Raw genomic sequence first — 12,886 nt, 5'->3', positions numbered from 1 at the left:
ATAAAAACTATCATTTTTTTAAAATGTAAGTTTCCATCTCACTCTTTCCATACATCTCACCCTCTCCTCCCTTCTCCTTATGTCCCTAAGTCTATTCTCTATGTCTGTTTCTCCATTGCTGTCCTGTAAATAAATTCTTCAGTACCATTTTTCTATATTCCGTATATATGTGTTAGAATACAACATTTATCTTTCTCTTTCTGACTCACTTCACTCTGTATAATAGGTTTTGGGTTCATCCACCTCATCAAAACTGACTCAAATGTGTTCCTTTTTATAGCTGAGTAATACTCCATTGTGTATATGTACCACAACTTTTTTATCCATTCATCTGTCAATGGATATCTAGGTTGCTTCTGTGTTCTAGCTTTTGTAAATAGGGCTGCAGTGACCAATGGGATACATGTGTCTTTTTCAATTTTGGTTTCCTCAGGGTATATGCCTATGAGTGGGATTGCTGGGTCATATGGTTGTTTTATTCTTAGTTTTTTAAGGAATCTCCATACTGTCTTCCATGGTTGCTGTATCAATTTACATTCCCACCAACAGTGCAGGAGCGTTCCCTTTTCTCCACACCCTCTCCAGCATTTATTGTTTGTAGACTTTTTGATGATGGCCATTCTGACCAGTGTGAGGTGATATCTCATTGTAGTTTTGATTTGCATTTCTCTAATAATGACGAATGTTGAGCATCTTTTCATGTGTTTGTTAGCCATCTGCATGTCTTCTTTGGAGAAATGTCTGTTTAGGTCTTTTCCCCATTTTTTGATTGAGTTGTTTGCTTTTCTGGTATTGAGTTGTATGAGCTGCTTGTATATTTTGGAAATTAATCCTTTGTCAGTTGTTTCATTTGCTATTATTATCTCCCATCCTGAAGGTCATCTTTTCACCTTGCTTATAGTTTCCTTTGCTGTGCAAAAGCTTTTAAGTTTAATCAGGTCCCACTTGTTTACTTTTGTTTTTATTTCTATTACTCTAGGAGGTGGGTCATAGAGGATCTTGCTTTGGTTTATGTCATCGAGTGTTCTGCCTGTATTTTCCTCTAAGAGTTGTATAGTTTCTGGTCTTACATTTAAGTCTTTAATCCATTTTGAGTTTACCTTTGTGTATGGTGTTAGGAAGTGCTCTAACTTCGTTCTTTTACATGTATCTGTCCAGTTTTCCCAGCACCATTTAGAAGAGGCTGTCTTTGCCCGATTGTATATTCTTGCCTCCCTTGTCAAAAATAAGGTACCCATAGGTGCATGGGTTTACTTCTGGGCTTCCTATCTTGTTCCATTGGTCTATATTTCAGTTTTTGTGCCAGTACCACACTGTCTTGATGACTGTAGCTTTGTAGTATAACCTGAAGTCAGGAAGGTTGATTACTCCAGCTCTGTTCTTTCTCAAGACTGCTTTGGCTACTCGGAGTCTTTTGTGTTTCCATATGAATTGTGAAATTTTTTATACTAGTTCTGTGAAAAATGCCATTGGTAATTTGATAGGGATCGCATTGAATCTTAGACTGCATTTGGTAGTATAGTCATTTTCACAATATTGATTCTTCCTACCCAGGAACATGGAATATCTCTCCATTTGTTTATGTCATCTTTGATTTCTTTCATTAGTGTCTTATAATTTTCTTGTGCAGTTCTTTTGTCTCCTTAGGTAAGTTTATTCTTAGATAATTAATTCTTTTTGTTGCAGTGGTGAAGGGGATTGATTCCTTAATTTCTCTTTCTGATTTTTCGTTGTTAGTATATAGAAATGCAAGTGATTTCTGTGTATTGATTTTGTATCCTGCAACTTTGCTAAATTCACTGATTAGCTCTAGTAATTTTCTCATACTATCTTTATCTTTACTGTACTTTTCTATGTGCAGTATCATGTTATCTGCAAACAGTGAGAGCCTTACTTCTTCTTTTCTGATCTTGATTCCTTTTATTTCTTTTTCTTCTCTGATTACTGTGGCTAGGACTTCCAGAATTATGTTGAATAATAGTGGTGAGAGTGGACGCCCTTGTCTTATTCCTGATCTTAGGAGGAGTGCTTTCAGTTTTTCACCATTGAGAGTAATGTTTGCTGTAAGCTTATCATATATGGCTTTTACTATGTTGAGGTAGGTTCCTTCTATGCCCATTTTTTGAAGAGTTTTAATCATAAATGGGTGCTTAATTTTGTCAAAGGCTTTTTCTCCATCTATTGAGATTATCATATGGTTTTTATCTTTCAATTTGTTAATATAGTGTATCACATTGATTGATCTGTGTATATTGAAGAATCCTTGCATTCCTGTAATAAACCCAACTTAATCATGGTATATGAGCTTTTTGATGTGTTGCTGAATTCTGTTTGCTAAAATTTTGTTGAGGATTTTTGCGTCTATGTTCATCAGTGATATTGGTCTGTAGTTTTCTTTTTCTGTGTTGTCTTTGTCTGGTTTGGTATCAGGGTGATGGTGGCCTCGTAGAATGAGTTTGGAAGTGTTCCTTCCTCTGCAGTTTTTTGAAAGAGTTTTAGAAGGATAGGCATTCAGTTCAGTTCAGTTCAGTCGCTCAGTCGTGTCCGACTCTCTGCGACCCCATGAATAGCAGCACGCCAGGCCTCCCTGTCCATCACCAACTCCCGGAGTCTACCCAAACCCATGTCCATTGAGTCGGTGATGCCATCCAACCATCTCATTCTCTGTCGTCCCCTTCTCCTCCTGCCCCCAATCCTACCCAGCATTAGGGTCTTTTCCAATGAGTCAACTCTTCGCATGAGGTGGCCAAAGTATTGGAGTTTCAGCTTCAACATCAGTCCTTCCAATGAACACCCAGGATTGATCTCCTTTAGTATGGATTGATTGGATCTTCTTGCAGTCCAAGGGACTCTCAAGAGTCTTCTCCAACACCACAGTTCAAAAGCATCAATTATTCACCGTCCAACTCTCACAGCCATACATGACCACTGGAAAAACCATAGCCTTGACTAGATGGACTTTTCATGGCAAAGTAATGTCTCTGCTTTTAAATATGCTATCTAGGTTGGCCATAACCTTCCTTCCAAGGAGTAAGCATCTTTTAATTTCATGGCTGCAGTCACCATCAGCAGTGATTTTGGAGCCCAAAAAAATAAAGTCTGACACTGTTTCCACTGTTTCCCCATCTATTTCCCATGAAGTGATGGGACTGGATGCCATGATCTTAGTTTTCTGACCGTTGAGCTTTAAGCCAACTTTTTCACTCTCCTCTTTCACTTTCATCAAGAGGCTCTTTAGTTCTTCTTCACTTTCTGCCATAAGGGTGGTGTCATCTGCATATCTGAGGTTATTGAGATTTCTCCCGGCAATCTTGATTCCAGCTTGTGTTTCTTCCAGCCCAGCATTTCTCATGATGTACTCTGCATAGAAGTTAAATAAGCAGGGTGACAATATACAGCCTTGACGTACTCCTTTTCCTATTTGGAACCAGTCTGTTGCTCCATGTCCAGTTCTAACTGTTGCTTCTTGACCTGCATACAGGTTTCTCAAGAGACAGGTCAGATGGTCTGGTATTCCCATCTCTTTCAGAATTTTCCACAGTTTATTGTGATTCACACAACCAAAGGCTGTGGCATAGTCAATAAAGCAGAAATAGATGTTTTTCTGGTACTCTTGCTTTTTTGATGATCGAGCGGATATTGGCAATTTGATCTCTGGTTCCTCTGCCTTTTCTAAAACCAGCTTGAACATCTGGAAGTTCACGGTCCACATATTGCTGAAGCCTGGCTTGGAGAATTTTGAGCATTACTTTACTAGCGTGTGAGATGAATGTAATTGTGCAGTAGTTTGAACATTCTTTGGCATTGCCTTTCTTTGGGATTGGAACGAAAATTGACCTTTTCCAGTCCTGTGGCCACTGCTGAGTTTTCCAGATTTGCTGGCATATCGAGTGCAGCACTTCACAGCATCACCTTTGAGGATTTGAAATAGCTCAACTGGAATTCCATCACCTCCACTAGCTTTGTTCATAGTGATGCTTTCTAAGGCCCACTTGACTTCACATTCCAGGATGTCTGGCTCTAGGTGAGTGATCACACCATCGTGATTATCTGGGTCGTGAAGATCTTTTTTGTACAGTTCTTCTATGTATTCTTGCCATCTCTTCTTAATATCTTCTGCTTCTGTTAGGTCCATACCATTTCTGTCCTTTATAGAGGCTATCTTTGCATGAAATGTTCCTTTGGTATCTCTAATTTTCTTGAAGAGATCTCTAGTCTTTCCCAATCTGTTGTTTTTCTCTATTTCTTTGCACTGATCGCTGAGGAAGGCTTTCTTATCTCTCCTTGCTATTCTTTGGAACTCTGCATTCAAATGGGAATATCTTTCCTTTTCTCCTTTGCTTTTTGCTTCTCTTCTCTTCCTGGCTATTTGTAAGGCCTCCTCAGACAGCCGTTTTGCTTTTTTGCATTTCTTTTCCATGGGGATTGTCTTGATCCCTGTCTCCTGTACAATGTCACGAACCTCTGTCCATAGTTCATCAGGCACTCTGTCTACCAGATCTACTCCCTTAAATCTATTTGTCACTTCTATGTATACTCATAAGGGATTTGATCTAGGTCATACCTGAATGGACTAGTGGTTTTCCCTACTTTCTTCAATTTAAGTCTGAATTTGGCAATAAGCAGTTCATGATCTGAGCCACAGTCTGCTCCCAGTCTTGTTTTTGCTAACTGTATAGAGCTTCTCCATCTTTGGCTGCAAATAATGTAATCAATCTGATTTCGGTGTTGACCATCTGGTGATGTCCATGTGTAGAGTCTTCTTTTGTGTTGTTGGAAGAGAGTGTTTGTTATGACCAGTGCGTTCTCTTTGCATAACTCTATTAGCCTTTGCCCTGCTTCATTCTGTACTCCAAGGCCAAATTTGCCTGTTTCACCAGGTGTTTCTTGACTTCCTACTTTTGCATTCCAGTCCCCTATAATGAAAAGGACATCTTTTTTGAGTGTTAGTTCTAGAAGGTCTTGTAGGTCTTCATAGAACCGTTCAACTTCAGCTTCTTTGGCGTTACTGGTTGGGGCATAGACTTGGATTACTGTGGTATTGAATGGTTTGCCTTGGAAATGAACAGAGATCATTCTCTCATTTTTCAGATTGCATCCAAGTACTGCTCTTCTCTAAATGTTTGATAGAATTCTCCTGTGAAGCCATCTAGTCCTGGGCTTTTGTTTTTTGGGAGATTTTTTGATCACAGCTTCAATTTCAGTGCTTGTAATTGGGTTGTTCTTAATTTCTAATTCTTCCTGGTTCAGTCTTGGAAGATTGAACTTTGCTAAGAATCTGTCCATTTCTTCCAGGTTATCCATTTTGTTGCCATGTAGTTGTTCATAATAGTCTCTTATAATCCTTTGTATTTCTGCACTGTCTGTTGTAACCTCTCCTTTTTCATTTTTAATTTTGTTGATTTGATTCTTCTCCCTTTTTCTCTTGATGAGTCTGGCTAAAGGTTTGTCAATTTTGTTTGTCTTCTCAAAGAACCAGGTTTTAGTTTTATTAATCTTTACTATTGTTTCTTTCATTTCTTTTTCATTTATTTCTGCTCAGATCTTTATGATTTGTTTTCTTTTACTAATTTTGGGGAGGTTTTGTTCTTCTTTTTCCAGTTGTTTTAGGTGTAAAGTTAGGTTGTCTAGTCGATGTTTTTCTTGTTTCTTGAGGTAGGATTGAATTGCTATAAACTTCCCTCTTAGAGCTGCTTTTCCTGTATCCCATAGGTTTTGAGTTGTGTTTTCATTGACATTTGTTTCTAGAAATTTTTTGATTTCCCTTTTGATTTCTTTAGTAATCTTTTGGTTATTTAGAAACATGTTGTTTAATCTCCATGTGTTTGTGTTTCTTACAGCTTTTTTCTTGTTATTGATATCTAGTCTCAGAGCATTGTGGTCAGAGAAGATGCTTGATTTCAATTGTCTTAAATTTACTGAAGTTTGATTTGTGACCCAAGATGTGATCTATCCTGGAGAATGTTCCATGTGCACTTGAGAAGAAGGTGTATTCTTCTGCATTTGGATGGAATGTCCTGAAGATACCAATGAGATCCATCTCATCTAATGTATCATTTAAGACTTGTGTTTCCTTGTTAGTTTTCTGTTTTGGTGATCTGTCCATTGATGTGAGTAGGGTGTTAAAAGTCTCCTACTATTATTGTGTTACTGTCAATTTCTCCTTATATGTCTGTTAGTGTTTGTCTTAAGTATCGAGGTGCTCCTATGTTGGGTGCATAGATATTTACAATTGTTATGTCTTCTTCTTGGATTGATCCCTTGATCATTATGTAGTGTCATTCCTTATCTCTTGTAATCTTCTTTATTTTAAGGTCTATTTTGTCTGATATGAGGATTGCTACTCCAGCTTTCTTTTGTTTCCCATTTGCATGGAGTATATTTTTCCATCCTCTCACTTTCAGTCTATATGTGTCTTTAGGTTTCTTGTAGTTAACATATATATGGGTCTTGTTTTTGTATCCATTCAGCCAGTCTGTGTCTTTTGGTTGGAGCATTTAATCCATTTACATTTAAAGTAATTATTGGTATATATGTTTCTATACCATTTTCTTAATTGTTTGGGGTTGATTGTGTAGATCTTTTTCTTCTCTTGTATTTCTTGACTGTATAAGTCCCTTTAACATTTGTTGTAAAGCTGGTTTGGTGGTACTGAATTCTCTTAACTTTTACTTGTCTGAAAACCTTTTGATTTCTCCATCAGTTTTGAGTGAGATTCTTGCTGGGTACAATAATCTTGGTTGTAGATTTTTCTCTTTCAATACTTTAAATATATCCTGCCATTCCCTTCTGGCCTGCAGAGTTTCTGCTGAAAGGTCAGCTGTTAAGTGTATGAGGTTTTCCTTGAATATACTTGTTGCTTTTCCCTTGCTGCTTTTAATATTCTTTCTTTGTGTTTAGTGTTTGTCAGTTTGATTAGTATATGTCTTGGTGTGTTTCTCCTTGGGTTTATCCTTTATAGGACTCTTTGTGCCTCTTGGAATTGATTGACTGTTTCCTTTTCCATGTTGGGGAAATTTTCAACTATAATCTCTTCAAAAATTTTCTCATACCCTTTCTTTTTCTCTTCTTCAAATGTTGGTGTGTTTAATATTGTCCCAGAGGTCTCTGAGACTATCCTCAGTTCTTTTCATTCTTTTTACTTTATTCTGCTCTTCAGAAGTTATTTCCACTATTTTATCTTCCAGCTCATTGATTCATTCTTCTGCTTCAGATATTCTGCTATTGATTTCTCTTAGAGTATTTTTAATTTCAGTAATTGTGTTGTTTGTCTCTGCATGTTTATTTTTTAATTCTTCTAGGTTTTTATGAATTGATTCTTGCATTTTCTCCATTTTGTTTTCAAGGTTTTTGATCATCTTTACTATTGTTATTCTGAATTCTTTTTCAGGTAGTTTGCCTATTTCCTTTTCATTTATTTGGACTTCTGTATTTCTAGTTTGTTCCTTCATTTGTGTAGTATTTCTTTGCCTTTTCATTATTTTTTTTAACTTACTGTGTTTGAGGTCTCATTTTCGCAGGCTTGAGGCTTGAATTCTTTCTTCCTTTTGGTTTCTGCTCTCCTAAGGTTGGTCCATTGGTTTGTGTAAGCTTCATGTAGGGTGAGATATGTGCTGAGATTCTGTTGTTGTTGTTGTTTGTTTGTTTTTCCTCTGATGGACAAGGCTGAGTGAGGTGGTAGTCCTGTCTGCTGATGATTGGGTTTGTATTTTTGTTTGTTGTTTAGATCAGACATCCTCCACGGGTGTCCTGCACAGGTGTCTTGCACTGGTGGTTGAGTGATGCTGTGTCTTGTATTCAAGTGGTTTCCTTTGTGTGAGTTCTCACTATTTGATATTCCCTAGGGTTAGTTCTCTGTTAGTCAAGGGTCTTGGAGTCAGTGCTCCCACTCCAAAGGCTCAGGGCTTGATCTCTGAGTCCAGAAGAAATGGGGCAGTGCTTTTAACCCAATTTTCAAAACGGGTCTGAAGCCAGATTCAAGGACTCCTATCCTCCAGGACGATGCCTCCCTCCTGACGGAAGATCCCTTTTTCTCTTCCTTAGTGCTTTGTCTTGTTTCACTTGCTCACAGGGGAACAAGTACAGAGGCCTTGCACCTAATCTTTCAGACCAGAGTTCCAAGTATGAAAGGGCTTAGCCAGTCTCATTTTTTTTTTTTTTTAATGATAGCATTGAAATGTTGACATCCTAGAAACTATGTATTTGGCTTGTTATAGGACTAAGCCAGTTGTTATGTGTAACAAATTGTGCTTTGTTAATCTTAGGATCACCTGCTGTTACCAGCTACCACCCATAACAAGACCTCAAGACCAAAGATGTCAATTGTATTACCAGCAATAAACATAAATGGTAAGTTGAAATTTTGGCTTATGAATGACATGTGATTGCTTTGTTTAACCTAGATTCTCTGGATTAACTAAGACATTCATCTGGTCAAGTATATATTCATGCGTTAATTCTGAAACATTTTCCCACTGTTTTCACAAAATATTATTTTTAAATTCCTCTCTTTTAAAAAATAAAAGGTTTAGTTTAAAGCTACCTTTACAATTACTATATATTTTGTAAATTCATTCTCTTTTATTTATAAAATTAGAAAAGTTACAATGTTTACTGATCTATAGACGTCTTGTCTGGGGCCTTTCTGTTAATACCTGCTGTATAAGAAGTCCTTGTTATGTTGTGAGGGTGAGTTCGTAAGTTAAGTTGTTGGAACTCAAAGCAGTTTCTTGTATAACATAAATGGTGATATGATTCCCAAACTAAACCTAAGAAACCGGTTTATATTTAATCTGTAATACTAATGAATTTGATACTGACAGTATTACTGTTGTATTTTGTTCTCTCACTAATTCTGGGTATTGGATAAAATACGGATAATACCATAGTGCTTTGAGAGTATCCAAAGTGTGACAGAGTAGTGTACTTGCTTATAGTCTAGGAGGGAGAGTAAGATGAGCACAGAAATCACTGTACTCCAGAGAGAGAATCCCATAAGGAATAAAGAAAGTACTAAAGAGATTTAATAGAGAAGAGATTACTTCCAGCTGGGTTCTTCATGGAAAAGAGAAACTTCTCACTCCCAGTGTCAGCTGTGTGTTGAGAATGAGCACAGTGTATATTGTTGGCTGATGACTTTCTCTGACACATCATATTAAATTCTAATGGAACTGGAAGGATTTGTTGTCCTTCTCCAGTCCGTTTATCTAGTGTAACAGAACTACTGGTAAATTTTCTGTCTAATAATGACAACCTCATAGTTTAATGAGTAAGACAAAATTGAAAAGTCCTTTAACCTGCAGCTGAACCAGCCCACATTCTGATTGATGATCATGCTGAAGCCACCAAATGTAATTATAAAACACTGGGATTCTAGATAAATTCCAATAAAATTTAGTCTTAGAGAACGAGTATTAGGTATTCATTGTACATTTTAAGATCATCGAGGACTGTCGAACTTCAATTAACTGTATACAGACAGCTTATTAGAAATGCTTAGGAGGCAATGTTATAGACATAAACCTTTTTCTTGTTAAAACATAAAAGAATTATGACATCCTCTTAGTCTTAGGAAGACAGAACAAACTTCAAAAAATAACAAACTGTAACATTGAGGTGAACTTATCCTCCTTCAATAAAGCCATACCTCTGAAGCTTTCATGGATCAATCATATTACAACTTCAAGTGAGACAGTATATTCCAGGGTACTGTGTTACACTCCAAAGAATATGCTTAGGAAATATTATTAATCTTGTTCCATAAGTACCTAGATTTCTCTGCTTGAACCATAATAGATCTAACTTCTGGTCAGCTTATGCTCAGAAAGGCTATTGTCTAACCTTCCACAAGGCAGAATTTACTTAATTTTAGTGTTCTAATCTCAGATTCTTATAAAATAAAACCAGGCATTCTTTTGCATAACAGTAAGCTATCCATTCGGAGAAGGCAATGGCAACCTACTCTAGTACTCTTGCCTGGAAAATCCCATGGACGGAGGAGCCTGGTAGGCTGCAGTCCGTGGGGTCGTGAAGAGTCAGACATGACTGAGTGACTTTGCTTTCACTTTTCACTTTCATGCATTGGAGAAGGAAATGGCAACCCACTCCAGTGTTCTTGCCTGGAAAATCCCTGGGACGGCAGAGCCTGGTGGGCTGCTGTCTATGGGGTCGCACAGAGTTGGACATGACTAAAGCAACTTAGCAGCAGCAGCAGAAGCTATCCATTTGTATTGATATTAAGCCAAAAACAATAAGATGCTGTTTGACTCTGATAATCTTGGCCAGAGGACTAATTTTTGAAAATGAGCCTTTTCATGGATTCGAAAAATACCATAATTAGAGGATCATTTCCTTTTTAATCTGGTTTGAATTTCTTTGTAAATAAGTTTTGTTTTCCTTTTTAGGATATAGACTACTCTTGGAAAAGTTACTTCAAATTCAGGAAATACTGATTAAGTAGATACCATGTGCTCAGTACTGTGCTGCATCCTCAGCTTCTTTTCTGAACCATCCCTTTACCTTCTTGTTTTGAGGCCACTTCTCAAATTATATCTTGATTTTTCCTTCCCACCTCATATATCTCTGAGCCTGCAGATGGGGTGGAGAGTATCCTTGCTCCCCATTACAACTTCCAGATGACCTCACCTTTCTTCTTTAGTCTCCCTAACATATTTCAAGTTTATAACACTCCTTTTACCCTTCTTGGCTGCTGTCTTCTACCCCACTTTCACTGACTACTTCTCCACCACGGCTTTTGTCAACTTTCTGTAAAACTTCAACATCTACACAGAGGACTCATCCAGCACTCAGGCCTCTTTAGATCCACTCATCTTTTATTTCTGTACCACCTCAGCTTCCCATCCACATGGTCATACTCAAGACCTCATCATCATCCATAATGGCATCCGTTTGAAATCTCTTCAGGCATCCCACTCAGACTTTACTTGCTCTCCCACTGTAACACCCACACTCCATCTACTCTCTGACCTCACAAATCTCCAATCCTTTGACTTTGCCACTTTTTCTGTGTCGTACATCCATTATGGTCATACACTCCTGACCAAGACTATATTCCATGTCCCATACTATCACCAGTCTTTTGCAAACCAACCCCCACCCCACCCCCAACCAGCTCCTCTTTCCTCAGGTCCCACTTGTCTGTAAAAATCTCACCCTAATTAAACACAGCTATTACTCTTTATGCCTGCTGTCAAGCGGTTGAAAATTGCTACAAAACATCATCCAGTCAGGACAAGGAGATTCACTTCAAATTTATGACCATTAATTCCAAAGGGGCATTCAGTACCACCTATCATTGCTAGTAAATTTACTTCCCTTTTCTCTGAAACAAGAATTTCTCACCTTCTCTTCTCAAATCTCCAACATCCCTTCTCTTCACCTCCTCAGCTGATGAACTCATCAAAATGCTTCATTGAGAAAATAGATGTAATCGTTTAAGAGCTGTCTCATCTTTCCACTACCTAGCGGCATCATACCCACAAATTCTGCCTTCCTTCTTACTGCACTGGGAGAAAAGTTTCTTCCACTGAGTTGTAAATCCCAACTTTGCTACTTATTGGATATGTATAGTTGTACAAATTAATTAAGTTTTCTGTAGTTGTGCGTGCGTGTGTGCTTAGTCGCTTCAGTCATGTCCGCCTCTCTGCGACCCCATGAACCATGGGCTGCCAGGCTCCTCTGTCCGTGGGATTCTCCAGGCAAGAATACCGGAGTGGGTTGCCATTTCCTTCTGTACTTGAGCTTCCTGTAAAAGGAGATATTAGTGTAATACCTTCCTCTTTAGATTTGGGTGAGAATTGAATGAGCAGAAATGCTTTAAATAGTGCCTAGCTGTTTTCAGTTTGGTCACTCTTACTTTGTCATTGTCATCATGGTCACCATTATCTAAGGTGACTCCGTCCTTTTGGATCGTGCATCCCAGCCCTTCTCACCATTTCAAAGACTTTGCTCCTGCATTTTTACCCTTTCTCTCCCTAATGATCAGTTTCTTCTCTACTGGGTCATCCCTATCAACATACAAAATGCCTTAATATTGCTTTTGGTGTAGGGAGAATCTCTTGACTCCATGTGCTGTTTCTCTGCTGCCTTCATAGCAAAACTGTTGAAAGAGTTACCTATACTCATTGCCTCCATTTGCTTATCTCTCATTCTCTCGTCTGCTTACTCTTATGTAACTTTTGCCCTACTGAAGTGTTCTTGCAAAAGGGTCACCAATGACCAATACCTTGTCAAAGCCAAGAGTCATGTCTTCATTCTCATCTTACCTGACCTCTCAATGGTATTTGACATGGTTGACTATTCCCTCTTTTTTTCAGCCTCCCATTTTTATTTTTAAAAACTTCACATCTACAGAAAAGTTGAAAGATGAGTACAGTGAGTATTTGGAGACCCTTTACCTAGATTTCACCAATTGTTAGCATTTTCCCACATTTGCTTTATTTGTATCTATTTATCTCTTTATACTCACATGTGTTTTTTTCTGAACCGTTAGCGAGTTAGTTGCAAACATTTTAATACTTTACCCTTAAATACTTAAATATGCATCTCCTAAAAAAGGGATGTTCTCCTACACAAGCACAATAAAATGACCACATCAAAGTTTAACATTGATATAATAGAGTTTAATATATAATCAATATTCAGATTTCCAAATTTGCCCCCAAAATATTCTTTATAGGTTTTGGGGGAAGGGATTCAACATCCAATCAGAGGTCATACATGGCACCTCCTTGTCACACCTCTTTAGTCTCCTTTCATTTAGAACAGCTCTTCTGCCCTTTTTAAAATTGTTTTGCATGATACATGCATTTTTTAGAAATCAGATTCATTGAGATATAATGTACATACAATAAAAAATCACCAGTTT

The 12,886-nt window shown here is 37.8% G+C and overlaps 1 protein-coding gene across 3 annotated transcripts in view; it reads left to right on the top strand.

The window, feature by feature from the left end:
• The window catches only part of ATF6 (activating transcription factor 6), a 248,846-nt gene that overhangs the window by 181,421 nt on the left and 54,539 nt on the right, over positions 1 to 12,886 (top strand). For all 3 annotated transcript variants that reach the window (XR_014054063.1, XM_081491627.1, XM_081491629.1), the window contains one exon: positions 8,265 to 8,349. Coding sequence is in view for 2 of the 3 variants with exons in the window: in XM_081491627.1 (XP_081347753.1) it covers positions 8,265 to 8,349 (85 nt within the window). In the remaining variant the exon portion in view is untranslated. The remainder of the gene's footprint in view (positions 1 to 8,264; positions 8,350 to 12,886) is intronic.

Source organism: Giraffa tippelskirchi, chromosome 5, assembly GCF_054371585.1.
Source record: "Giraffa tippelskirchi isolate mGirTip1 chromosome 5, T2T-mGirTip1v1.2.pri, whole genome shotgun sequence".
NCBI lineage: Eukaryota > Metazoa > Chordata > Mammalia > Artiodactyla > Giraffidae > Giraffa > Giraffa tippelskirchi.
The sequence above is the reverse complement of the archived record's forward strand: the minus strand, read 5'-3'. Positions and strand labels throughout refer to the sequence as shown.